Raw genomic sequence first — 25518 nt, 5'->3', positions numbered from 1 at the left:
CACAAATCAATTCCTGCCTACCAGACTGCCACTACAGCTCCCCTACTGCCGCAACAGGTCCACAGCAGATGCCATCTCCCATGCCCTACACTTAACCCTGGAACACCGAGATAACAAAGACACCTATGTCAGATTCCTTTCATAGACTACAGCTCAGCCTTCAACACCATTATTCCTACGAGAATAATCTCCAAACTTCGTGGCCTGGGGCTCAGCTCCTCCCTCTGTAACTGGATCCTAGACTTCCTCACCCACAGACTGCAATCAGTAAGGATAGGCAACAACACCTCCTCCACAATCATCCTCAACACCGGTGCTCTGCAAGGCTGTGTCCTTGGCCCTTTACTATACTCCTTATACACCTGCAACTGTGTGGCTAAGTTCTCCTCCAACTTGATTTTCAAGTTTACTGATGGCTGTAGTGGATCGAATCTCGAACAATGACGAGACAGAGTACAGGAATGAGATAGAGAATCTAGTGAACTGGTGCAACGACAATAATCTCTCCCTCAATGTCAACAAAACAAAGGAGATTGTCATGGACTTCACAAAGCTTGCTGGAGGACAAGCCTCTGTCTACATCAAAGGGGATGAAGTGGAAATGGTCGAGAGCTTCAGGTTTCGAAGTGTCCAGATCGCCAGCAACCTGTCTTGGTTCCTCCACGCCGGCACTATAGTTAAGGAAAGCCCACCCATGCCTTGATTTTCTCAGGAGGCTAAGGAAATTTGGCATGTCCACTATGACTCCACCAACTTTTACAGATGCACCATAGAAAGCATTCTTCCTGGTTGCATCACAGCATGATATGGCTCCTGCTCTGTCCAAGACCCCCAAAAAACTACAAAGGGTCGTGAACGAAGCCCCATAAGCAAACCAGCCTCCCATTCATTGACTCTTTCTACACTTCCCACTGCCTCGGAAAAGCAGCTAGCATAATCAAGGACCCCACGCACCCCAGACATACTCTCTTCCACCTTCTTCCATCGGGAAAAAGACAAACGTCTGAGGACATGTAACAATCGACTCTGGAACAGCTTCTTCCCTGCTGCAATCAGACTTTTGAATAGACTTACCTCGCATTAAGTGAATCTTTCTCTACACCCTAGCTATGACTGTAACACTACATTCTGCACTCTCTCCTTTCCTTCTCTATGCATGCTATGCTTTGTCTGTATAGTGTGCAAGAAACAATGCTTTTTACTGTATACTTATGCGTGATAATAATAAATCAAATCAAAGTGGCATCTCCAAATACAGCATTTCTGCCTAGCTCCTGAACTCAGCTATTTATGCATTACGATTACATGCAGATTCTCTTATGTCTGTAAGTTCCTCCCACATATATTTATGTGTAAAATTTATGCAGATGCTGGAAACCTGACATAACAACAAAAAATGCTAGATAAACTCAACAGGTCTGGCAGCATTCGTGGAGAGAAACAGAGTTAACATTTGGAGTCTAAATGATCCTTCTACAGACTGGTCATTTTGTGTAACAGTGGCCTAAATCTGGTCTCTGAATCATTGGATCGTTGATGGACTGATTCCCCGGTGCTCAGAACTTTCCATGAATGCCTCCAATCCTGAGCTTAGGGCAGACAATTGGGCCAGATGCGAAGGTCTTACTGGGACATATTGGGCCAGATACGCAGGACTTACCAGGAAAAGTTAGAAAGCTTAAAACTCCTTGTGTAACAGCTCGACAACTCCACAACCAACCCCCTGAATCACCACTTCCCACCACTCCCGACCACCCCTTACCTACCCAATCGGACCCCCACCCAACTACCCCTCTGACCACTCCAACATCTACTGACTAACCTACACTCATTAAAAAATTGGACCTTTAAAAACTCAATTGAGTCAGTGACTCTACTTCACTCTCTGCAGTTAGACAGGAGACTGCTCATTTCTCCATCAAAGATCGGAAGATCGCGGAAGAAATGGGTAGTTGTATGGGTTGGGAAAATCTTCATGGGCAGTGGCAATGCTGAAAATCCAGGCAATGCCCATTCCCCTATTTCCAATATCATTTACCATAGAAAGCTAATTTTATTGCAGACAAACCACTATAACATTGCACAACTTATCACTGCAGAAGTGGAATAGAGAAACAATAGAATGTTTTAACCCAGTACATACTACAAGGACCATACCTTGATTGGTGGTTGCTGTGCGTGGCAAAAGTCATTTATCCTCTTTTGAAGTGAAAGCCGAATCTCTGTCAAAACCACACACTGCAAATGAAAAAAATGAATCAATATGAACATAATTTGCACTATTCTCAGAAGACTGTAGTTTCACATCATGAAACTGTTTGTAGCCCTAATATATTGCCAACACATGGGGCCAACTTACCAGTTCTTAGTCAAACTCACAAAATACTTGGACAAATTCAAATATACCACCTTTGGGAAAAATATCTTTTGTTCAATACAATCATTACATGATTTTCACAAAGATGACCTAATATCTACAGACTATTTTCTCAAAAGCTGCCTTGATTCTAGTATCTGACCTGCTCCTGCATCCTGTTTCCTGTGAAGGGAATTTTTCATTCTCGGCTGAGCTAACTCTGATCTGACCGTGTTGATTCCCACACTGTTCTGCTGCAATTCCTGTTTCCCACTGCCGCTGGCTCTATTCATTCTTCCTTTGGAATAATGAATTTGTTGGTGTGACACTATTCCTTAGAACAGAAGTATGCTATGCAGCCCCTAAGGGCTGCTCCAGTATTCAACTAGATCACAGATGATCTGCACTGCAACCCCATTTACCACCTTTTACTCCACCATCCTCTGGTAAAATTTGCCTCATAAAATCCGATCTCAATCTTAAAATTGATCCAGCATCCACAGTTTTTTCGGGTGAAAGGGTTATAGATTTCCACTACCATGTGTGTCAAATTGGGTTTCCTGATTTCACTCCTATACAATCTGGCTCTTGTTCTGAATTCACTCAGCAGGAGAAACAGTTTCATTTATCCATTTATCCTATCAAATTATTTTATATTTTAAATAGTCTAATTAAATTTTTCCTCAATCTTCTAAACTCAAAAGAAAGCAAGCAATGTTCATATATCCTCACAGCTTATTGGAATGAATCTGAGCCAGATTTACACCCTTTACAGCTAATATATCTTTCCTGAAGTTCAGTGTCCAGAACTAAATGTTGTACAGCAGATGGAGTCTAAACAAGGTCTGTACAACTGATGGATACTGCCACCTCTTTGTATTTAAGTCCCTTGAGGTAAAGGTCAATAGCCTTGTATCTTTATTTATGATCCCCACAGGGATCCACCAACATGATGCTGCTGTCAAGCCAAAAAGAAGTCCTGCCTATCACACAAATGCGTAACGTGGTATATGAATTTCAGTGCCGGTGCGATGTCTGGTACGCAGGCCTGTGTCCCAACGGCTGGCAGCTCACATCACCCGTAATGACTGATATCACCTTATTGCATGCATCTCTAATTTACTGTTTAATGCCATTCCCAACATAAACACTACAGTTTGAGGGTCTATATACAACCCCCATAATGATTTTTGCCCTTTTAGTGTTTGTCAGCTCTACTCATAGAGATTCCACATCATCAGAGCTAATGGCTGGGATTCACCCAGCCTGCTGCACTGCTCGAGCAGCGCAATGCGCCGGGAGACTTTAGCGAGATTTGTGACCAGCATCCGGCCGCAAAATCAGCACGGAGCAGATTACCATATGAAAACTGACATTTCCATATGATTAGTGGGCCCAGGACCATAGTCTCCAGGCCTGCTAGCATCTCCACCCTTGCTGGGAGAGGTTCCCATCAGTGGGTTTACAACTGCTCCCCACAAACGGGAACAGGCGTCCTCACCCACTGGTGGGGACAAAGGCCATTGAGGTCCCCCCCCGGGATGTCGGGGCAACCCAAGCAGCACCCTGGCCAAGGGGGCAGGGACCCGCTGCCACTCTGCAAGTGGGATCGGTGGGAGAGTGAAGGAGGAGGGCGATTGGGACTGGCCAGCGATCAGCTGGGGTGGGGGTGGGGGGGGGGGGGGGGGGGGGGGGTCGTGGGGAGAGATCAGGAAGGCTAGCTATCAGCGTGAATCACCCTAAGGCACTTTGTATCGCACAGAGTGTCGGAGATTCATTCAGGTAAGTCACCCCAAAAAACGGGTGGGAAATTCTCCTGTTTTCCCACCAGTTGGCCACATAGTCTTGTTTTGGAAGAATCCCAGTCAATATCTTCCCTCACTCTCGCATTATTTTTCTCTTTAAACCAGCAATGCAACTCTACTGCCTTTTCCCTTTGTCTGTCCTTCCCAAATGCTGAATACCCCAGGATTCAGTTCCCATCCCTGGTCACCCTAAAGACATGTCTCTGTAATTCCAACTATATCACAACCATTTACATTAACTTGTGCAATTCATTCATCCACTTGATTGCAAATATTCCATGCGTTAAGGCACAAAGCCTTATGACTTGTCTTTTTAACATTACTTGCCCCATTCCACTATTTTTCACAGTGGCCCTGTTTGGTTCCGGCCCTTGATTTATCTGCCTATCACTTATTCCTCTTTTATTCTTGTCCTTGATTTCCCCCTCCTCAGGCTCCTTGCGTAGGTTCCTATTCTCCTGCCATTTTAGTTTAAATCCTCCCCAACCACTCTAGCAAATACTCCCACTCCACCCCCCGCCGTCCCCCGAGGACATCCTGCTCAGGTCTAACCCGCCCAGTTTGTACTGGTCCCACCTTCCCCAGAAATGATCCCAAAGTCCCAGAAATCCCTCTCACACCATCTCTTCAGCCACATATTAATCCAATATATCCTGCTATTTCGACTCTAACTAGCACATGGCACTGGCAGTATTCGTGAGATCACTAGCTTTGAGGTATGTCCTAACTCCCTATATTCTGCTTTAGGACTGCATCCCTTTTTTTAACCTATGTTGTTTGAATTAATGTGTACCACAACCACTGGTTGTTCGTCCTCTCCTCCAGAATGTCTTACAACCGCTCCAAGACGTCCTTGACTCCAGCACCAGGGAGCCAACATAATACCCTGGAGTATCGTTTGTGGCCTCAGATCTATTCCCGTTACAATTAAATCCCTTATAATTATTGCATTCCCAACTGCAGTGCAATGAATTTGGCTGTTGCTCCTTTCCCAAGAGGTCATTCTGCTCAACGGTATCCAAAGCAATCTATCTGTTTTGCAGGAGAATAGCCACAGGAGATTCCTGTATTGCCTGCCTAGGCCTCTTGCTCTGCCTGGTGATCACCCATTCCCTTCATGCCGGGGGAGTCTTAGCCTGTAGTGTGACCACCTCTCTATACGTGCTATCTACAATACTCTCCAACTCGCAGATATACCAGTGACCCCAGCTGCCGCTTCACAGCTGTAATTAGCACTGCTGCTTCACAGCCCCAGAACAAAGAACAATACAGTACAGGAACAGGCCCTTTGACCAACCAAGCCTGCGTCGATCACGTTGTCCTACCTATACTAACTGCCTGTATCCCTCTATACCTTGCCGGCTCATGTGCCTATCCAGATGAGTCTTAAATGTCGCTAATGTATCTGCCTCAACCACCTCACTTGGCAGTGCATTCTAGGCCCCCATCACCCCGTGTAAAAACTTCTTCCACACATCTCCATTGAACCTCTCCCCCCTTACCTTGAACTTGTGCCCCTTTGTGATTGTCATTTCTGCCCAGGGAAAAAACTTCCAACTGTTCACCTTATCTAGGCCCTTCATAATTTTATAAATTTCTATTAGATCATCCCTCAGTCTCTGCCTTTCGAGGGAGAACAAGTCCAGTTTATTCAATCTCTCCTCATAGTTAATATCCTCCATACCAGGCAACATCCTGGTAAACCTTCTCTGTACGCCCTCCAAAGCCTCGACGTCCTTCTGGTAGTGTGGCGGCCAGAATTGGACACAGTATTTCAAATGTGGCCTAACCAAAGTTTTATATAACTAACATAATTTGCCAACTTTCATACTCGATGCCCCAGTCGATGAAGGCAAGCATGCCATATACTTTCTTCACCACCTTTTCCACCTGTGCTGCCACTTTTAAGGATCCGTGGACCTGTACTCCCAGATCTCTCTGAAAGTCTATGCTCCTGATGGTTCTGCCATTTATTTTATAGTTCCCACCTGAATTGGATCTACCAAAATGCATCACCTTGCATTTGTACGGATTAAATTTCAGCTGCCATTTCTCCACCCAATTTTCCAGCCTATCTATATCCTGCTGTATTCTCTGACAATGTTCATCACTATCTGCAACTCCAGCAATCTTAGTATCATCCGCAAACATGCTAAACGGACCAGTTACATTTTCTTCCAAGTCATTTATATCTATTACAAACAACAGAGGTCCCAGCACTGATCCCAGTGGAACACAAAGAACAAAGAACAGTACAGCACAGGAAACAGGCCCTTCGGCCCTCCAAGCCTGTGCCGCTCCTTGGCCTGTGCCGCACCACTAGTTACAGACCTCCATTCAGAAAAAAACCCTTCCAGTGCTACCCTCTCTGTCTTCTATGACCAAGCCAGTTCTGAAACCATTTAAGCTGATTCACCCTTGATTTAACCTTTTGTACCAACCTACCATGAAGAACCTTGTCAAATGCTTTACTAAAGTCCACGCAAACAACATCCACAGCCCTTCCCTCGTCAATCATTTTTGTCACTTCCCCAAAAAACTCAATCAAATTAGTGAGACATGAGCGGCACGGTAGCACAGTGGTTAGCACTGCTGCTTTGATAACAAATCGATTCAACTCCAGATGTTTAATCAACCTCTTTATTTCATTATGTTACGACGTCGGGTCAGTCTTCCTTAATGATGCAGGCTAACAAAGCCTGCAGCCCTCAGGGGAGACTGAACACACTTCTTTGTTTTGATACAATACAAATACTTTTTTTCTAACACATGCAAGCAACCCGATAGCCTACCAGCTATAGCCCCAATATACTCGTTACCAATCAGAGGATAATAATACTTCATGCACTCCTCGTGCTGACCTTAACTGGCCAGTCACTTTCTGTGCACATATGCTGCAACACAGAACACTTGTGTGATAACAAGTGATCGCAGCTGCATTCAGCTTATCTTAGCAGGCAGTTGTCTGCAGAACAAGGCCATACCATCACATCACCTCACCCAACCGCCAGGAGCCAGGCAATAGTTTATACTCACTTGTACTATAATACTGTAAGCATTAGATTATTAATAGTTTCTACAATCAAGGGAGACATCACTATGCAAGCATCAGTACACATATATCCACATCCACAGCTTCACAGCTCCAGGGACCTGGGTTCGATTTCCAGCTTGGGTCACTGTCTGTGTGGAGTTTGCACATTCTCCTCGTGTCTGCGTGGGTTTCCTCCGGGTGCTCCGGTTTCCTCGCACAGTCCAAAGATGTGCGGGTTAAGTTGATTGGCCATGCTAAAATTGCCCTTAGTGTCCTGAGATGTGTAGGTTAGAAGGATTAGCGGGTGGATATGGGGGTAGGGCCTGGGTGGGATTGTGGTCGATGCAGACTCGAAGGGCCAAATGGCCTCTTTCTGCACTGTAGGGTTTCTATGACCTCCCTTGTACAAAACCATGCTATCTGTTGTTAATAAGACCAGGGATCCGGCTTCAATTCCAGGCTTGCGTGTCTGTGTGGAGTTTGCATGTTCTCCGCGTGTTTGCATGGGTTTCCACCGGGTGCTCCGGGTTCCTCCCACATTCCAAAGATTTGCAGGTTAGCTGGATTAGCCATGTTAAATTGCCCCTTAGTGTCCCAAGATGTGTAGGTTAGGGGTATTAGTGGGGTAAATGTGTGAGGTTAAGGGAATGGGGCGGTCCTGGGTAAGATGCTCTATTGGGAGCATTGGTGCAGACTCAATGTACTGAATGGCTTCTTTCTGCCCTGTAGGGATTCTATGGATTCCTGTTCCAAACTGCAGCTGGAGACACTTCCAGCACATATGCTGGTCCCAGGATTAAAACATTTTCTGGCTTTCCATTTGAGAGTTTTGCACCTGGCCACTCAAATACCTTTGCTCCTCTGTTGTTCCTAGTCCCACATCATTCAGGACATTTTCCAATTTAAAGTTCTTGGGTCAAAATGGAGGACCTCACATTTCCCGACATAGCGGCATTTAAAGGGCAACTAGACAAATACATGAATAGGATGGGAATGGAACAATACGGGTTCTAAGTGCATATGGTTTTAGTTTAGGCAGGCATCATGATAGGCGCAGGCTTGGAGGGCCGAAGGGCTTGTTCCTGTGCTGTACTTTTCTGTGTTCTTCTTTGAACTCCATCTGCCATAATGTTTCTCCATTCATTCAGTCTATTTATATTCTCTTGCAACTTACTGCTCCCATCTACACAACATACTGGGCCCTATTTTACCATTTTGATTTTAAGTGCTGGGCAGACTTGAAACTGGGAGTGTTTCAGATCTGACTTTTAGACCCATTCTCAGGCACCCCCATATGCACTCTGCCTGAAAAAATATCAGTGATTCCAAATTGCGCTGCTCAAGCCTGCAGGGTTTTGGGCTTAACGCGCCCAAAACCCTGCAGCTCCGATCTGCGCCTCCGCACAGAAAACAAAAGTCTAGAATGCGGCTCCCCTGCCACATCACTCCTGGGCTGGATAATGCCTCCCCCTGGCCCCCACAGACATTGCCCCACCCCCACACCATGACTGGTCCCCTCCACCACCCAGACCGATCACGGGCCCCTGCCCCCCCCTCACTGATCACAGGCAGAGTGTCAGCAGACCCCCCTTCCCCCTCACTGATCACAGGCAGAGTGGCAGCGGACCCCCCTCATTCTACTTTACTGATCACAGGCAAAGTGGCAGGCGAATCCCCCTTCTCCCACACTGATCACAGGCAGAGTGGCAGCGGACCCCCCTTATTCTCCCACACTTGATCACAGGCAGAGTGGCAGCGGATCCCCCTCATTCTCCCACACTGATCACAGGCAGAGTGGCAGCAGACCCCTCCCCCCCACAAACCAATCTCAAGCAGAGAGCTGTCGGACACTCGGCACTTACCTCCTCACTAACTGGAGCGCCCAAATCGAACTTTTGTAGAGCATGTTTGTTTCACACCGATTCTGGATGGGTGAACGCAGTGGTAAAGAGGGAAGTGCCGGTACGGTTGGGCTTGCAGCCCATTAAGTCAATTTAAATGCATTCAAATGGTCGCGATCGTGGTCATTTTCAGGCCTTGGTAAAGGGGGAACCGGCGTGGAGGCGGGCGCGGATCACATTACTTGCCTCACGCCTGACTTCACTAAGTTTTTGCGCCTGAAAACGGACGCAACATGATAGCAAAATCGGGCCCACTATGTCTTCTAATTTAGAGTAACCTCAAAGCTTGGATTTCCAACTCTCTGTTCCTTCACCCAAGTTGTGAAAAACTGAGGTTTGTGTACCAATCCCTGGGGAATGTCACATTTCACATCCTGCCAATAAAAGTGCATTTTACAATTTCATTAGCCCTAGTCTCGGTCTGCGACCTTTCAACAAATTACCTCCACTGGACTAACAACCTTTGTTGGCCCATGGTCAATTCTTCTCGCCTCTATTTTCGAAAGACAAATGGCCAATGGTATATGCACTCATAACTGGCCCCTCAGGGATTTACTAACCCTCTCTATTTGTCTCTGAACCTATGCATTAGTTGATTGATACTCCAAGCTGACTTTGCCCAAGCAACATATCAACTTAATCTCATTTGAGGATCTCTGCCTGCACTTCCTATCCTACTCCCTCTCCATCATCAAGACTACCTACTTCTAATCCCATAACATCAGCTGTCTTCAGTTCATTTGTTATTGAAACATCATTCATGCCTTCATGAGGGTGGCACGGTAGCACAGTGATTAGCACTGCTGCTTCACAGCTCCAGGGACCTGGGTTCGATTCCCGGCTTGGGTCACTGTCTGTGTGGAGTTTGCACATTCTCCTCATGTCTGCGTGGGTTTCCTCCGGGTGCTCCGGTTTCCTCCCACAGTCCAAAGTCCAAAGATGTGCGGGTTAGGTTGATTGGCTGTGCTAAAATTGCCCCTTAGTGTCCTGAGATGCGTAGGTTAGAGGGAATAGCGGGTAAATATGTAGGGATACAAGGGTACGGCCTGGGTGGGTTTGTGGTCGGTGCAGACTCGATGGGCCAAATGGCCTCTTTCTGCACTGTAGGGTTTCAATGATTTCAATGATTATGCCTTGATTCAATTATCCAATACTCTCCCAACCTGTTGGTCACACTGCACTCTTGTAATCTTGCAATCGCCCAAATATCTGCTGTCCACATCTCAACACGCATCCAATCCTATTCATCTGAACATGCACAAAATTTTATTCTCCCATTTCCCCTGGCTCCTAGCCCATCAACTTCTCAAATGTAAAATTCTCCCCCTTGTGCACAAATTCCTCTGTGGCCTTGGAGGCTGTTGGTGAACAGGACCATTAACCAAAACCAACATGTCAAGCAACAATAGTTAGTTTGTGCAAGGGAAGGGGATTGTCAGCTTAATTTTAAGAGAACCCCATTTCAAAACATAGTGCACTAACCTTTCTTGCAACAATATAATGCAAGAAAGAATAGGAAGAACACACAAACTTAGATCATTTTAGTGCTAATCAGCTAAATATAAAGTCAAGACCAAAAGCCAAGTACAGCTCCATGAGTATTTGACAGCAATAAGGTTCAAGTAATATTTAATTTTAAAATCTTGTCTTATTACCTGATATTGCTGCAGGAAGCCAAGATCTGTATTTTCATCCAAAATAATATTGGATATATTGACCTGGACATAAGGATTCAGCTCTGCAAGTTGTAAAACAGTGGCCTTAGCTCTGTGAATTAAACAAATTGAGAAACTAATCACCTTTCAGAACATTTTAATGAACATTCCAATTTGTAATTGAAAGAGTTAAATAATTTTCATACAATAGGTCTGAGTTTATTTCAGCTCATCAGGTTTTCAGCACCGCTGATATAATGCTTACCTGTTTCTGTGACTAGCCACATCATCATCATTCAGAAAGAAATTAGTGCCTAGGTCCCAAGTTTCAGATGGTTTTGTGTCATGGATGGTTAGTGTCTAGCCCAAGGAGAAAGGAACACATTCACAAATTAGTATATGTCCTCACTTTAAACACGGGAGTGCTCTCTTGAACATTACAAATGTCTGAAGTTTAAAAATAATCAATATTCTTGCAATGTCAGTGCTATCCCTTGCTTTCACATGGAGAGTTACATACAAATACTAAGTTGTGTATGCCAAGTTCATGTTCAATATCAAACAATCAAGGTAGCTAGGACACACAATCGGGATTGGGCACCTGGAAATTCTTTTCAAAAATCATTCGTGGAATGTGGGCATTGCCGGCCGCATTTGTTGCACCATCCTTAATTGCACCTGAGAGGCGGTGGTGAGATGCCTTCTTGAACCATACAGTGTTAAGTTTGGTGTTCAAAGATTTTGACTCAACGACAGTGAAGGAACAGTGATATTTTTCCAAGACAGGATGGCAAGTGGCTTGGAAGGAAACTTCCAGGTGTTGATTTTCCCATGTTTCTGCTGCCCTTCTCTATTTAGATTGTAGATGTGTGGGCTTGGAAGATGTTGTTAAGGAGCCTTGGTAAGTTCTTGCAGTGCATCCTGCAGATGGTGCACACTGTGGCCACTGTCTGTCAGTGGTGGAACAAGTGAATATTTTTCAATGGGATGCTTATCAAACGGCTGCTTTATCCTGGATGGTGGTCAAGCTTCCTGAGTGCTGTTGGAGCTGCACTCACCGAGGCAGTGGAGAGCATTCCATCACACTCCTGACTTGTGCCTTGTAAATAGTGGACAGGTGGTGAGTTACTCGCCACAGATTTCTAGCCTCTGACCTGACCTTGTAGCTACAGTATTTACATGGCTAGTCCTGTTAAGTTTCTGGTCAATGGTAACTCCTAGGATGCTGACATTGGGGGATTCTGCAATGGTAATACAATTGAATGTCAAGGGGCAATGGTTAGATCCTCTCTTGTTGCAGATGGTCATTGCCTGGCACTTGAGTCACATTAATGTTACTTGCCACTTGTCAGTCCAAGCCTGGATATTGTCCAGGTCTTGCTGCACTTGGACAGAAACCACTTCAGTATTTGAGGAGTTGCAAATGGTGCTGAACGTTGTGCAATCATCAGTGAACATCTGCACTCTGAATTTATGATGGACGGAAGGTCATAGAGGTTTACAACATGGAAACAGGCCCTTTGGCCCAACTTGTCCACGCCGCCCTTCTTTTTTAAAACCCCTAAGCTAATCCCAATTGCCCGCATTTGGCCCATATCCCTCTATACCCATCTTACCCATGTAATTGTCTAAATGCTTTTTAAAAGACAACATTGTACCCGCCTCTACTACTACCTCTGGCAGCTTGTTCCAGACACTCACCACCCTGTGTGTGAAAAAATTGCCCTTCTGGACACTTTTGTATCTCTCCACTCTGACCTTAAATCTATGCCCTCTAGTTTTAGACTTCCCGAACTTTGGGAAAAGATATTGACGATCTAGCTGATCTATGCCCCTCATTATTTTATAGACCTCTATAAGATCACCCCTCAGACTCCTACGCTCCAGAGAAAAAAGTCCCAGTCTATCCAGCCTCTTCTTATAACTCGGTCCATCAAGTCCTGGTAGCATCCTAGTAAATCTTTTCTGCACTCTTTCTAGTTTAATAATATCCTTTCTATAATAGGGTGACCAGAATTGCACAGTGTTCCAAGTGTGGCCTTACCAATGTCTTGTACAACTTCAACAAGACATTCCAACTCCTGTATTCAATGTTCTGACCGATGAAACCAAGCATGCCGAATGCCTTTTTCATCACTCTGTCCACCTGTGACTCCACTTTCAAGGAGCTATGAACATGTATCCCTAGATCTCTTTGTTCTGTAACTCTCCCCAGCGCCCTACCATTAACTGAGTAAGCCCTGCCCTGGTTCAATCTACCAAAATGCATCACCTCGCATTTGTCTAAATTAAACTCCATCTGCCATTCGTCAGCACACTGGCCCAATTGATCAAGATCCCATTGCAATTGGAGATAACTTTCTTCACTGTCCACTATGCCACCAATCTTGGTGTCATCTGCAAACTTACTAACCATGCCTCCTATATTCTTATCCAAATCATTAATATAAATGACAAATAACAGTGGACCCAGCACTGATCCCTGAGGCACACCGCTGGTCACAGGCCTCCAGTTTGAAAAACAACTCTCGACAACCAATCTCTGGCTTCTGTCAAGAAGCCAATTTTATATCAATTTAGATACCTCACCCTGGATCCTGTGAGATTTAACCGTATGCAACAACCTACCATGCGGTACCTTGTCAAAGGCCTTGCTAAAGTCCATGTAGACAACATCAACTGCACTGCCCTCATCTACCTTCTTGGTTACCCCTTCAAAAAATTCAATTAAATTTGAGAGACATGATTTTCCACTCACAAAACCATGCTGACTGTCCCTAATCAGTCCTTGCGTCTCTAAATGCCTGTAGATCCTGCCTCTCAAAATACCTTCCAACAATTTACGCACCACAGATGTGAGGCTCACTGGCCTGTAGTTCCCAGGCTTTCCCTACAGCCCTTTTTAAACAAAGGCACAACATTTGCCAATCTCCAAACTTCAGGCACCTCACCCATGACTATCGATGATTCAAATATCTCAGCTAGGGGACCCGCAATTTCCTCCCTAGCCTCCCACAATGTCCTGGGATACACTTCATCAGGTCCCGGCGATTTATCTACCTTGATGTGCATTAATGAAGTCATTAATGAAGTAGGTCATTAATGAAGTAGCTGAAGATGGCTGGGTTTAGGACACTACCCTGAGGAACTGCTGCAGTGAAGTCCTGGGACTAAGAAGGTTCACCTTCAACAATCACAACCATTTTCCGTCGTGCGAGGTATGACTCCAACCAGTGGAGAGTTTTCTCCCCGATTCCCATTTACTCCAGTTTTGCTAGGGCTCCTGGATGCCACATTTAAGTCAAATGTTGCCTTAATGTGAAGGAGGGTCACTCTCACCTCACGTCTGGAGTTCAGCTCTCTTGTTCATGTTTGAACCAATATTGTAATGAGGTCAGCCTTTAAGGTGTTCTTTGGAACCCAAACTGAGTGTCAATGAGCAGATTATTGCTAAGTAAGTGTCACTTCATAGTACTGTTGCTGAACCCTTCCATCACAATAATGATGATTCAGAGTAGACTAATTGGCTATGCTGGATTTGTCCTGCTTTGTGTGTACATATTAAGAGTTTTAACAACACCAGGTTAAAGTCCAACAGGTTTGTTTGGTAGCAAATACCATTAGCTTTCGGAGCGCTGCTCCTTCGTCAGATGGAGTGGACATTTCCACTCCATCTGACGAAGGAGCAGCGCTCCGAAAGCTAATGGTATTTGCTACCAAATAAACCTGTTGGACTTTAACCTGGTGTTGTTAAAACTCTTACTGTGTTCACCCCAGTCCAACGCCGGCATCTCCACATTGTGTGTACATGACATAGTTGTAAGGCCATAAGACAGGAGCAGAAGTAGGCCATTTAGCCCATCAAGTCTGCTCTGTCAATCAATGAGATCATGTCTGATCTGATATGATGATCCTCAATTCCACTTGCTTCCTTATCCCCAAAACCGTTGATTCCCTTACTGATTAAAAATCCATATCTCAACCATGAACATCATTAATGACTCAGCCTCTACAGGCCTCTGCAGTAAAGAACAATACAGCACAGGAACAGGCCCTTCGGCCCTCCAAGCCCGCGCCGCTCCCTGGTCCAAACTAGACCATTCTTTTGTATCCCTCCATTCCCACTCCGTTCATATGGCTGTCTAGATAAGTCTTAAACGTTCCCAGTGTGTCCGCCTCCACCACCTTGCCTGGCAGCGCATTCCAGGCCCCCACCACCCTCTGTGTAAAATATGTCCGTCTGATATCCGTGTTAAACCTCCCCCCCCTTCACCTTGAACCTATGACCCCTCGTGAACGTCACCACCGACCTGGGGAAAAGCTTCCCACCGTTCACCCTATCTATGCCTTTCATAATTTTATACACCTCTATTAAGTCTCCCCTCATCCTCTGTCTTTCCAGGGAGAACAACCCCAGTTTACCCAATCTCTCCTCATAACTAAGCCCCTCCATACCAGGTAACATCCTGGTAAACCTCCTCTGTACTCTCTCCAAAGCCTCCACGTCCTTCTGGTAGTGTGGCCACCAGAACTGGATGCAGTATTCCAGATGCGGCCAAACCAACGTTCTATACATCTGCAACATCAGACCCCAACTTTTATACTCTATGCCCCGTCCTATAAAGGCAAGCATGCCATATGCCTTCTTCACCACCTTCTCCACCTGTGACGTCACTTTCAAGGATCTGTGGACTTGCACACCCAGGTCCCTCTGCGTATCTACACCCTTTATGGTTCTGCCATGTATCGTATAGCTCCTCCCTACATTATTTCTACCAAAATGCATCACTTCGCATTTATCAGGATTGAACTCCATTTGCCATTTCTTTGCCCAAATTTCCAGCCTATCTATATCCTTCTGTAGCTTCTGACAATGCTCCTCACTATCTGCAAGTCCTGCCAATTTTGTGTCGTCCGCAAACTTACTGATCACCCCAGTTACACCTTCTTCCAGATCATTTATATAAATCACAAACAGCAGAGGTCCCAATACAGAGCCCTGCGGAACACCACTAGTCACAGGCCTCCAGCCGGAAAAAGACCCTTCCACTACCACCCTCTGTCTTCTGTGACCAAGCCAGTTCTCCACCCATCTGGCCACCTGCCCCTTTATCCCATGAGATCCAACCTTTTTCACCAGCCTACCATGAGGGACTTTGTCAAACGCTTTACTAAAGTCCATATAGACGACATCCACGGCCCTTCCCTCGTCAACCATTTTGGTCACTTCTTCAAAAAACTCCACCAGGTTAGTGAGGCATGACCTCCCTCTCACAAAACCATGCTGACTATCGTTAATGAGTTTATTCCTTTCTAAATGCGCATACATCCTATCTCTAAGAATCCTCTCCAACAACTTCTCCACCACGGACGTCAAGCTCACCGGCCTATAATTACTCGGGTTATCCTTCCTACCCTTCTTAAATAACAGGACCACATTAGCTATCCTCCAATCCTCTGGGACCTCACCTGCGTCCAGTGACGAGACAAAGATTTGCGTCAGAGGCCCAGCGATTTCATCTCTCGTCTCCCTGAGCAGCCTTGGATAGATTCCATCAGGCCCTGGGGATTTGTCAGTCTTTAAATTCTCTAACAAACCTAACACTTCCTCCTTTGTAATGGAGATTTTCTCCAACGGTTCAACACTCCCCTCCGAGACACTCCCAGTCAACACATCCCTCTCCTTTGTGAATACCGACGCAAAGTATTCATTTAGGATCTCCCCTACTTCTTTGGGCTCCAAGCATAATTCCCCACTTTTGTCCCCGAGAGGTCCGATTTTTTCCCTGACAACCCTTTTGTTCCTAACGTATGAATAAAATGCCTTGGGATTCTCCTTGATCCTGTCTGCCAAGAACATTTCGTGACCCCTTTTTGCTCTTCTAATTCCCCGTTTGAGTTCTTTCCTACTTTCCTTGTACTCCTCCAGAGCTCCCTCCGTTTTTAGCTGCCTGGACCTACCATACGCCTCTCTTTTCTTTTTGACCAGTCCCTCAATTTCCCTGGTTATCCACGGTTCTCGAATCCTACCCTTCCTATCCTTCTTTTTTACAGGCACATGCCTATCCTGCAGCCCTAACAACTGTTCCTTAAAAGACTCCCACATGCCAGATGTGGATTTACCCTCAAACAACCTCTCCCAATCAACAGCTGCCAATTTCTGCCTAATCCCACTAAAGTTAGCCTTCCCCCAATCCAACACCTTACCCTTGGGACACCACTCATCCTTTTCCATCACTATCCTAAAGCTAACAGAATTGTGGTCACTATTTGCCACATGTTCCCCTACCGAAACTTTGAAGACCTGACCGGGCTCATTCCCCAGTACCAGGTCCAGTATAGCCCCCTCTCTAGTCGGGCTATCTACATATTGTTCCAAAGAACCCTCCTGTACACATTTTACAAATTCCTCCCTGCTCTCAGCGATTTCCAGTCTATACCAGGGAAATTGAAGTCTCCCACTACAACAACCCTATTTTTCCTGCACCTATCCAGTATCTCCTGACATATCCGTTCTTCCACTTCCCTTGGGCTGTTGGGGGGCCTGTAGTACACCCCCAACATAGTGACTGCGCCCTTCCTGTTTCTAAGCTCCACCCAGAGTGACTCGTTACACGAATCCTCTGAATTGTCCTCCCTCTGCACCGCTGTAATATGCTCTCCAACTAATACTGCCACTCCCCCACCTCTTTTGGCCCCTCCTCTGTCTCGCCTAAAGCACTTGTACCCCGGAATATTCAGCTGCCAGTCCTGTCCCTCTTTCAACCAAGTCTCTGTCACCGCAACCACATCCAAATTCCTCGTGAGCATTAAGGCCCTAAGTTCATCTGTCTTACCTGCTACGCTCCTTGCATTGAAGTATAAGCACTCCAGACCTCCAGGCCCAGTGAGGTCATCCTTCCCCAGAGTGCTCTTCTTCTTTGCCAGCCTTGTCCCAGCCCCAAGCTCGTCCCCAGCCTCTACACTTGTAAACCTAATATTTTGATCCCCTCCCCCCTGCCATACTAGTTTAAACCCCCCCCGAACTGAATTCCATAAATTCCATAAATTCACTACCCTCAGAGAAAAAAATCCTCTTCTTCTATGTCTTAACTGGGCGACCCCTTTCTCTGAGATTACGTCTTTTGGTCCGAGACTCTCCCACAAGAGCAAACAGTCTCTCAGCATCTACCCTGTCACGTTCCCTGAGAATCTTATGCCTCTACAAGGTCACCTTTCATTCTTCTAAACTGCAATGAGTACAGGCCCAAGCCTGCTCAACCTCTCCTTGTAAGAAAACTCCTGCATACCCGGGATCAACCATGTGAACCTTCTCTGGATTACCACCATGCCAGTATATCTTTCCTTCGTTCAGGTGACCAAAATGGTTCACAGTATTCCAGGTGTGGTCTAACTAATGCCTTGTACAGTTTTAGCAAGACTTTCCCATTTTATACCCCATTCCCTATGAATTAAACGCCAACATTCCATTTTCCTTCCCTATTATCTGCTGAACTGGCATGCCAACTTTTATGATTTATGCGCAAGGACTCCCAAATCCCCCTGTGCCGCAGCTTTCTGCAGTCTTTCAGAATTTAAATATTATTCAGCTCCTTAATTCTTCTTACCAAGTGTATAACTTGACATTTTCCAACATAATATTCCATCTGCCAAGTTTTTGTCGACTCATTTATCCTGCCTATATTCCTCTGTAGACTCTTTGGGCCCAATTTTACCATGGTGTTGCACCCGTTTTCGGGCACAAAAACTTGGTAAAGTCGGGCGTGAGGCGAGTAGCACGATCCATGCCCGCCTCCACGCCGGTTCCCCCTTTACGAAGGCCCGAAAATTGACACGATCAGGACCGTACCCAAAGAGGGCGCAACGGCAATTTAAATGCATTTAAATTGAATTAATGGGCTGCACACTCAACATGACCAGCACTTCTCCCCTTATCACCGCATTCCCCAATCCAGAATCGGCGAAAAAGATATGCTCCATAAAAGTCCGATTTGGACGCTCCATCAGTGAGGGTCAGTTAGGAGGTAAGTGCATAGCATCTGACGGCTCTCTGCTGCTTACAGCTGTCCTTGTGCTGCAGCCATTTTCTTTCTCGGGTCGGTGGCAGCTCTGAGAGTGTGTGGGGGTTGGGAGGCAGTTGCTCAGCAGGGTCTCCGATGTCCGACTTGCAGCACTGACCCGGGTCTCAGCACTGACCTCGGATCATGCGGTGTTGCTGGGCCCTAGCGCACACAGCTCACTTCCAGCTGAAGGATGTGCACAAAGCCCTTGCAAATTGCACTGCTGCAACCTCTCAACCTTTCAAGGAGCTGTGATTGTGGGGAATATGCGGCTGTGGGAATTGGGGGGTGGGGGTGGCGCGGGTACTTTGATTGTGGAAAGCATGTGGCTGGGGGAATTGTGGGGGAGGCTGTGGCTGTTGATGTGCCAGGGACAAGCAGCGTTTCCTAGCCTCTACATTTCCAATCACCCCTACCCCACCTTCAGAGTGATGAGATAGCTTTTGCGATGCAACCAATCAATTTTACTGTTCTTTAGGTTGCTGCTGGAGCTGAGGAGGAGCTGGAGGAAGAACTGCGGCACAGGAGGCCCGGGCCTTACCACTTGCAGGAGCAGAGGGATGTGACCACCAGAGGCAAGAGGTGGCCGCCACACCCACTCTCGGTGGCTGTTCTGAACTTTTATGCAACTGGCTTCTTCCAGACTCTCAGTGGAGATGTCTGTGGCATCTCCCAATCAGCCGTGCACACCTGTGTCAAGAAGGTCACAGAGGCCCAGTATGCCTGGGCTGGGCAGTACATCAAATTTAACCTGGGCAGGCCCATCAGGAAGCCCAGGCTGCAGGGTTGGCAGCCATTGTGGGCTGTACAGGGGGCTATCGACTGCTCACACGTCGCCCTCAAGGTCCCCTGCAGAATCCGCGGAGATTCATCAACAGAAAGGGGTTCCACTCCCTGAATGTTCAACTCAAGTGCGACCATAACATGAACATTATGCGTGCACAACAGCTTCATTGTCAGAAGCTCTGACATCCCGGAGGCATTTGAGGAGGAGCCCAGGCTGCGGGGGTGGCTTGTGGGTGATATGGGTTACCCGCTTCGGACATGGCTGATGACGCCTGTGCGGAGGCCTGTAACTGAGGCAGAGATCCGCTATAATGAGACCCTTGTAGCCACCTGTGTGACAGTGGAGAGGTGCATGGGCTCCTCAAAATGTGATTCTGGTGCTTGGACCGATCTGACGGGGCCCTCCAATACAACCCAATCATCTCATCCTGCATAGTGGTGCCTTGCACAATCTGGCTTGACAGAGAGGTGACCTATTGGAGGAGGAGGACATGAAGGCTGACCAGCCGGACATCACTGGTCAGGATGACCAGCAGGTGGAGGAGGAAGAAGAACACGCCGAGGAACACCAACCAGGTGCTGGAGGGCTGGCAGCCCAAATGAGGCACGAGGGTGGCAAGGGATGCCCTGATCACCAGGCGGTTCACTTGTTAGGGGTTTGTGTCTGTGGGTTCCATCCCCCCCTCCCCAAAATTCCTTTGATATCCTGCAACATTGTCACACCAGAGTGGTGGGTCTGGATACTCTGTGTTAGCGAGTTATTTGGAAGGCAGGAGGGGGATGACAACTCACTAAGCACCATAATGATGATGCTCTGGTGCAAACTAGTCTGACTCCTACCCAAGTTCCGCATGCATGCTGGCACCTGGGCCCACATCTGTGTAGTGGGTAAGGGATCTGAAACCCCCATACAGGGCCCTGGGGCGGGTGGGTGGGGTGGGAGATGGGAGGGAATCGCTCATGGGATCTGGGGAACCAATGGCTTCCTTTTCTTAGTGACACGGCATTGAGGGGCCTCTCCAATTCACATCAACATAAAACATCCCTCTGGCGATCATCAATGGAAGAGGATTCCTATTCGAGACAAATCTGAGACAAATTAGTCAAGGTGGGTGGTGAAAAAGCATTTATTTGCAATAAAGGTGTTTAAATAAGACATTCTAACATAAAAACTTGTGAACAGAAAATGTTACGGTGCTTCAATATCGTTCTAACCAGTGCAGCTCTTTACCCGTGCCATCTCAGTGCAACTACAACTTCCTAACCTTACGTGGCCTACCACTACGTCTCAGTGACTCCCCAGAATGTACATCGAAGGTGGAGGGAGTCTGCTGCCTACCATGCCCCAGGGCCTGTGATGCACGTGACTGGCGTCCTCTGGAGGCCCTGGACCTAGAGTGCCCTGGCCTGCCTCCACGTGTTTGAAATGTTTCCATGACACCCTCTTCATCCTGCTGCCCCCGAGATGCCGCGGGATCAGGAAGGGGGGAGTCACAAGGTGCAGCCATAACCATAGTCTCCTGGCTGGGAGGCCCCAACATGGGCTCGAGCCCTTCCTCCTCCCTTGGGGTTCCTGTGGGCCCTGGGTCACTCCATGGGACGGCGGTGCTTCTGAAGTGAGCTCCAGAAGCTCCTGCGTCACCTGACACTGCCAATCCTGGAGGACCACCTGCGTCCTACCCATGGTGGCCGAGCCCTCTGCGATGGCCACTTGAGTCAGGGGCCACCTCTCAATGGCCACAGCAAGTGCCCTCTGAGACTGGGCTGCGCTCTGCAAGCCCTCAGCCATGACCCTCTGCAACTGGGCCATGCTCTCAAGGGCTGCTGCCATAGCCCGCTGTGTCTCAGCGCTGTCCTGCCGGGTATCCTGCAAGCTCTCGAGCCCCTCAGCCATGGGCCGCAGAATCCTGAGAAGCCTGTTCAGTCCTTCAGCTGTGGCCTGCTGTGTCTCGGCCGCGACCCTCTGGGACTCTGCTGTGACTCGGCCATCGCTTGGAGCTTGCCACTTACGGTGAGGATCCCCTGCACGAGGCTTTCCACTGCAGACGCCACCCTGGCAGTGTTGGCCTGAGAAGCATGCAAGACAGGCAATCGCTTTTCCGCCTGAAAGCTTTGGGACTCCTCCCATCGGCCTCACAGTTGGTCCAGTGTGGCCGTCAGCCCCTCCTGCATTCACTGGCTCTGTTGCTGCATCTCCAGCAGCTGAGGCAGAAGTGATCTCAGAGGCCCAGCATGTAGCCTGGGGCCAGCCGAGTCCTCATTCCGGCAGGCCCCCGCATGCCAGAGGTCTCGGACGTTCCCTCCTCCACCCGATGTACATTATCAGATGTGTCGTGCTCACCAGAGTGACCCAGAAGCCTCACCATTAACTGAATCCACCGACATGTCAGTATCTGGGGTGGTGAGTTGTGAGGTGGAAGCTGATGCCAAAACTGTGCCACCCTCGGAGGTCCCTTCACTCATATCCTCCGAGGACTCATCCGAGCTGTCTTGACCAGGATGGGCAGGAGCTGCAATACGGGCCTGGAGTCCAGAAGGCCCCAGGGCATCCGGATCTGTCCCTGCAACACAGGACACAAGGTTAAGTGCAAATGAGGGAGAGGAATCCGGGATGCCAATCACGTGATTCACATTTCTCCATTGAACATAGAACAAAGCACCAAAAAGATTACAATACAGGAACAGGCCTTTCAGCCCTCCAAGCCTGTAGCGACCTGGCTGCCCATCTGATTTGTTACCCCCTACCCTTCCGGGGACCATATGCCTCTATCCCCAAGCCATTCACATAGTTGGTAGAGGTGGCTGAGGGACTTCACTGGTGCATTCTGGGAGAAGTCGGACCAGCAACGTTTACCAAGAAGCGGGAAGCAGAAGATCTGGTGTCAAGGAGTGGGGAGCCCGAAACACTACATTAGTCCTCCAGTCCTCCCTCCCTCCCTCCAGTCCTCCCTCCCTCCCTCCAGTCCTCCCTCCCTCCCTCCTCTAACCAAAAAGAAAGGCCACTGTGAGAAGGTAAAAGTGAAGCTAAGAGTTTTATAAATTTTTTCAAATAATTTAATTGGTGCTCGAAATGTCGGTCAGTGGGGTTAACTGTTGCACTTGTGAGATGTGGGAGATCTGTGATGCTTCCAACGTCTCGGACGACTATGTCTCCAGGAAGTGCACCCAATTGCAGCTCCTTACAGAACGCATGGATAGGTTGGAGCAGCAGTTGGATGCACTTAGGAACATGAAGGAGGCGGAAAGTGTCATAGATAGGAGCTTTAAAGACGTGATCACACCAAAGGTGCAGGCAGATAGATGGGTGACCGCCAGAAGGGGCAGGCAGTCAGTGCAGGAATCCCCTGTGGTCATCCCCCTCTCTAACAAGTATACCGATTTGGATACTGTTGGGGGAGATGGGCTATCAGGGGATACTAGCAGCAGCAGCCAAAGCAGTGATACCACAGCTGGCTCTGTTGTTAAGCAGGGAGGGACAAAGAGGATTAGAGCAATAGTTATAGGGGAATCTATAGTTAGGGGTGCAGATAGGCGATTCTGTGGATGTGAAAGAGACTCCAAGATAATATGTTGCCTCCCTGGTGCCAGGGTCCAGGATGTCTCTGAACGGACAGAAAGCATTCTGAAGGGAGAGGGTGAACAGCCAGAGGTCGTGGTACATATTGGTACTAACGACATAGGCAGGAAGAGTGAGGTTCTGCAGCAGCAGTTTAGGGAGTTAGGTAGAAAGTTAAAAAGCAGGACCTCTCGGGTTGTAATCTCAGGATTACTCCCTGTGCCACGTGCTAGTGAGGCTAGGAATAGGAAGATAGTGCAACTCAACACGTGGCTAAACAGCTGGTGTAGGAGGGACGGTTTCAGATATCTGGACCATTGGGGTCTCTTCCGGGGCAGATGGGACCTGTACAAGGACGGGTTGCATCTAAACTGAAAGGGCACAAATATTCTGGCCGAGTGCTTTGCTAGTGTCACACGGGAGGATTTAAACTAGTTTGACAGGGGGGTGGGACCCAAAGCAAAGGTGAATTAGCTGAGGGGGAACCAGAGAGTAGGGCCAGTAAGACTCAGAGAAACAGCAGGCAGGGTGGGATTGCTAATCAGAGAGGGTCAGGTGGACTGAAGTGCATTTGTTTCAATGCAAGAAGTGTAACAGGTGAGGCAGATTAACTTCGAGCTTGGATTAGTACGAGGAACTATGATGTTGTTGCCATTACAGAGACTTGGTTAAGGGAAGGACAGGATTGGCAGCTTAACATTCCAAGATACAGATGTTTCAGGTGGGATAGAGGGGGATGTAAAAGAGGTGGGGGAATTGCACGACTGGTAAAGGAGAATATCACAGCTGTACTGCGGGAGGACACCTCAGAGGGCTCATACAGCGAGGCAATATGGGTAGACCTCAGGAATAGGACAGGTGTAGTCACTATGTTGGGGGTTTACCATAGGCCACCCAACTGCCAGCGGGAGATTGAGGAACAGATGTGTAGGCAGATTTTGGCAAGGTGTAAAAGTAACAGGGTTATTGTGGTGGGAGGTTTAAATTTTCCCTATATTGACTGGGACTCACTTAGTGCTCGGGGCATGGATGGGGCAGAGTTTGTAAGGAGCTGGGTGTGCAAGTCCACAGATCCTTGAAGGTGACGTCACAGGTGGAGAAGGTAGTGAATAAGGCATATGGCATGCTTGCCTTTATAGGACGGGGCATAGAGTATAAAGTTGGGGTCTGATGTTGCAGTTGTATAGAACGTTGGTTCGGCCACATTTGGAATACTGCGCCCAGTTCTGGTCGCCACACTACCAGAAGGATGTGGAGGCTTTAGAGAGAGTGCAGAGGAGGTTTACCAGGATGTTGCCTGGTATGGAAGGGCTTAGTTATGAGGAGAGATTGGGTAAACTGGGGTTGTTCTCACTGGAAAGACGGAGGATGAGGGGTGACCTAATAGAGGTCTATAAAATTATGAAAGGCAGAGATAGGGTGGACGGTGGGAAGCTTTTTCCCAGGTCAGGTCGGTGGTGACGTTCACGAGGGGTCATAGGTTCAAGGTGAGGGGGGCGGGGTTTAAACACGGATATCAGAAGGACGTATTTTACACAGAGGGTGGTGGGGGCCTGGAATGCGCTGCTGGGCAAGGTGGTGGAGGCAGACACACTGGGAACGTTTAAGACTTATCTAGATAGCCACATGAACGGGAGTGGGAATGGAGGGATACAAAAGAATGGTCTAGTTGGGACCAGGGAGCGGCGCGGGCTTGGAGGGCCGAAGGGCCTGTTCCTGTGCTGTATTGGTCTTTGAGCATCCAAGAGAGCCTCCTGAAACAGTATGTAGATAGTCCAACTGGGGATGGGGCCATACTGGACCTGGTATTGGGGAATGAGCCCAGCCAGGTGGTCGATGTTTCAGTAGGGGAGCAGTTCGGGAACAGTGACCACAATTCAGTAAGCTTTAAGGTACTGGTGGATAAAGATAAGTGTAGTCCTCAAGTTAAGGTGCTAAACTGGGGGAAGGCTAATTACAACAATATTAGGCAGGAACTGAAGAATGTAGATTGGGGCAGATGTTTGAGGGCAAATCAACATCTGGCATGTGGGAGGCTTTCAAGTGTAAGTTGATAGGGATTCAGGACCAGCGCATTCCTGTAAGAATGAAGGACAAGTATGGAAAGTTTTGGGAACCTTGGATAACGAGAGATATTGTGAGCCTAGTCAAAGAGAAAAAGGAAGCATTTCTCAAAGCTAGCAGGCTGGGAACACACGAAGCAAGTGTGGAATACAAGGAAAGTAGAAAGAAACTTAAGCAAGGAGTAAGAAGGGCTAAAAGGGGTCATGAAAAAACATTGGCCAGAAGGATTAAGGAAAATCCCAAGTCTTTTTATACATATATAAAGAGCAAGAGGGGAGCCAGGGAGAAGGTTGGCCCACTC

At 47.6% G+C, this 25518-nt stretch overlaps 1 protein-coding gene across 4 annotated transcripts in view; it reads right to left on the bottom strand.

Moving 5' to 3' along the window:
- Window positions 1–25518, bottom strand: part of uba6 (ubiquitin like modifier activating enzyme 6) — a 258666-nt gene that overhangs the window by 180704 nt on the left and 52444 nt on the right. For 3 of the 4 annotated variants that reach the window (XM_078214148.1, XM_078214151.1, XM_078214149.1), the window contains exons 5-7: window positions 11017–11111; window positions 10752–10863; window positions 2158–2238 (exon numbers count right to left, since the gene is read on the bottom strand). In XM_078214148.1, coding sequence (XP_078070274.1) covers window positions 2158–2238; window positions 10752–10863; window positions 11017–11111 — 288 coding nt within the window. The remainder of the gene's footprint in view (window positions 1–2157; window positions 2239–10751; window positions 10864–11016; window positions 11112–25518) is intronic. The other variant, XM_078214150.1, reaches the window with a different exon arrangement.

Source organism: Mustelus asterias, chromosome 6, assembly GCF_964213995.1.
Source record: "Mustelus asterias chromosome 6, sMusAst1.hap1.1, whole genome shotgun sequence".
Taxonomy (NCBI): Eukaryota; Metazoa; Chordata; class Chondrichthyes; order Carcharhiniformes; family Triakidae; genus Mustelus; species Mustelus asterias.
The sequence above is the reverse complement of the archived record's forward strand: the minus strand, read 5'-3'. Positions and strand labels throughout refer to the sequence as shown.